We start from the raw sequence: 2,380 nt of genomic DNA on the forward strand, positions 1-2,380 counted from the left end.
AGGAAAGAACAGGAACGGCAGGGGCAACGCCGGGCAACAAAAAAAAAGAAGCGCACAAACAGTACAAACAAAACTGCAGTACATTTAAGGAATGACGAACACCCTCGTGTATTGGAAGGCAGACAGCCGCAATGTTGGCTAACTGGGACGGAGGTTAATCGGTGTCTTTTGATCCTAATGCGGCTTCGGCCATTGTTTCGTGGCGGTTTGTTAGTTTGCATATATCTTTTCAAGCTACCGTAGGCCTCTCAATATTCTTTACTCTAGCAGCGGTAGTAAGCTGCGCTATGGCACTTCCAATACTGAGTAGGGGCCAACGGGCAATTAACTTCTACAATCGGCTTAACACCTAATATGCTGTTTTCTCGTAGGTGAGTGAAAGTTGCAGGGTGTTGTTGGTGGGAAATCTCCTTTTACAAACTGACGTATTACATTTGCGTTGGTCGGCCAGGGGTGTGGTGACCAGTGGTTGCCGCAAGAACTTTGTTGGCCCCACGTGCAGCAGCCCTATTCAGCTGTGCGGAGAGCAGAGACTCTAATAGAATAGCATCCAGGTGTATTTTTTGGAGATGAGCTTTCAAATTTGAGCAGTGTTTTGGTGTGAATCTGGGTTTATTTACCAAGTGGAAACGTGCTAGGGCGGCAGGACACGGCACCCCAGTGTCATGCAGAGAGAGGGAAGAAGTCGATTGTTTCTCATCCCAGCAATGTACCCCTATCGTTCGTTCATAACCTAATGCACCAAGTATGGAAGCAGAAGGCTTCTTCGCGCTAGATAAAGCGTTAGTTTTTCAAGTCGACTTCTTCAGTGGCACCCACCGACCAATCGAGTTGTGTTGTGCTTCGCGTATCCCATGCGTTTTCGCACACGGCATCGCCTGTCTCTTGGTGGAGTTTGTGATGCATCTGCTCCCCTTCGTGTGAAATGCTAAAGATCACAAATGCAGAACGCAGGACAGGCTGGAGATACCACGCCACGGATGCACAGCAAGCCGAGCGGCCGAGTGGGCGATGCCTCACTGTTACAATTAAATGAGGAGCTTTCGTCGTGGGGGAGAGATAACACAGAAACTTACATTCATCAGCGTAATGGTTCTTCGTTGCTCTTCAGGGTGAAGCGCCGCCGTGGCCACGGTCCTTCCCACCAGCAATCTCTCACCTTTGCAGCACTGGCTGCTGTTGCAACAGCTTACTTGCTACTGTGTTGCTTCAGGCATTTGGAGGATTCAGGCAAGCCTAAAGGACTCCTGCGGTCACTGTCTGGTGTTGGGAAGGGGGATAAAGACTGTGACACTCTTCTTATCCCCGGGGGGCAGGGGAAATCAGCACTTGTTAGTGCAACAGGCGACATTCTTGACGCCAAACGAGTACTTAAAGGGGCCAAACTCTACACATCTCAGTTAGCCACAACGATGCGACAGACCAGACTGGCGTCGCTTTCAATGCCAAGTCGTCATGGTTTAAGGTGCTTCACAAATTTGCTGCGTTTTTGCGTAGTTGAGCTGTCCGCCCTATGCTCGTTGCTTGCGCCGAATAAACGGGATTCACTGTTTAACGCAGTGGAGCTCATCAAGTATGATGTCGTTGCTTTTCGTCAACTATTTGGGCCTCGGAAACCATCGCGCGCCAGTATGCGCCACATCGACCGCATGCATGTCATCTTGAGAGAGTTGCCCGAAATGGACTTCGTGGGTGCAGCCATGTCACCTCTGGATATTGTAGCTAAACTTTCCCAGCTGCTTACGCTGCAGCAGATAGCACTCACACAGATAAAGGGCGGCATGCAGCTTTTGGCGCTTTGTTTCCAGGAAGGAGCACGCTTACTTCCGGAAGGCACTGAAGAGGAGTGTCTGGATGCGTTGCACAGGACGGTCGAATTGCGGAGGAACCAGGTGTTTCAGGACGCCCAGATCAGCCACTGGCTACTCGAGAAACACAAAGAAGGCTCGCACTTCGGTGTAGTTGGCCCCATAATAATACAAAGGCTAACAGAAATTCCCCTAAAACCCCATGAAGAGCTTCTGAAGGAGCTCCTTAATACCCCTTTGGGCTTAAGGCAACAGATGGGTAGTGGGCAAATACCGATGCAACCTGGTGTCCGCTCGACTTTACAGGGACAAGAGGCTACTATCGAGAAATCAGCCCCTCCTGGACATGTGAAGGTACCTCCACGCCTGCCGATGGCCTTGATTTCTCCTGAAGCCTCTGTGGAATCTGGGCATCGCACAGGGGTTGATGCGTCTGCACATCATATGCCAGGAACATCAGCCACTTTGAGGATGCCTGATACCGCAGGAAGTCTGGATGTAGCTGAGAGTGGAGGAGTTTCTGATGGCCCTGGGGCTACCGGTGCGTCTTGGAGATCTGCTGTCGCTCCCGT

General features: G+C 50.9%; 1 protein-coding gene across 1 annotated transcript; it reads left to right on the forward strand.

Moving 5' to 3' along the window:
* Positions 1-941: 941 nt before the first annotated feature.
* Positions 942-2,162, forward strand: EMWEY_00058800 (hypothetical protein, conserved; the record flags this gene model as incomplete). Its single annotated transcript, XM_013480929.1, has 1 exon — positions 942-2,162. A coding segment is annotated over one exon (1,221 nt), but the record flags the coding sequence as incomplete, so codon positions are not given.
* Positions 2,163-2,380: the final 218 nt, after the last annotated feature.

Source organism: Eimeria maxima, genomic scaffold (genome assembly GCF_000499605.1).
Source record: "Eimeria maxima Weybridge genomic scaffold, Emw_scaff2527, whole genome shotgun sequence".
Lineage (NCBI taxonomy): Eukaryota > Apicomplexa > Conoidasida > Eucoccidiorida > Eimeriidae > Eimeria > Eimeria maxima.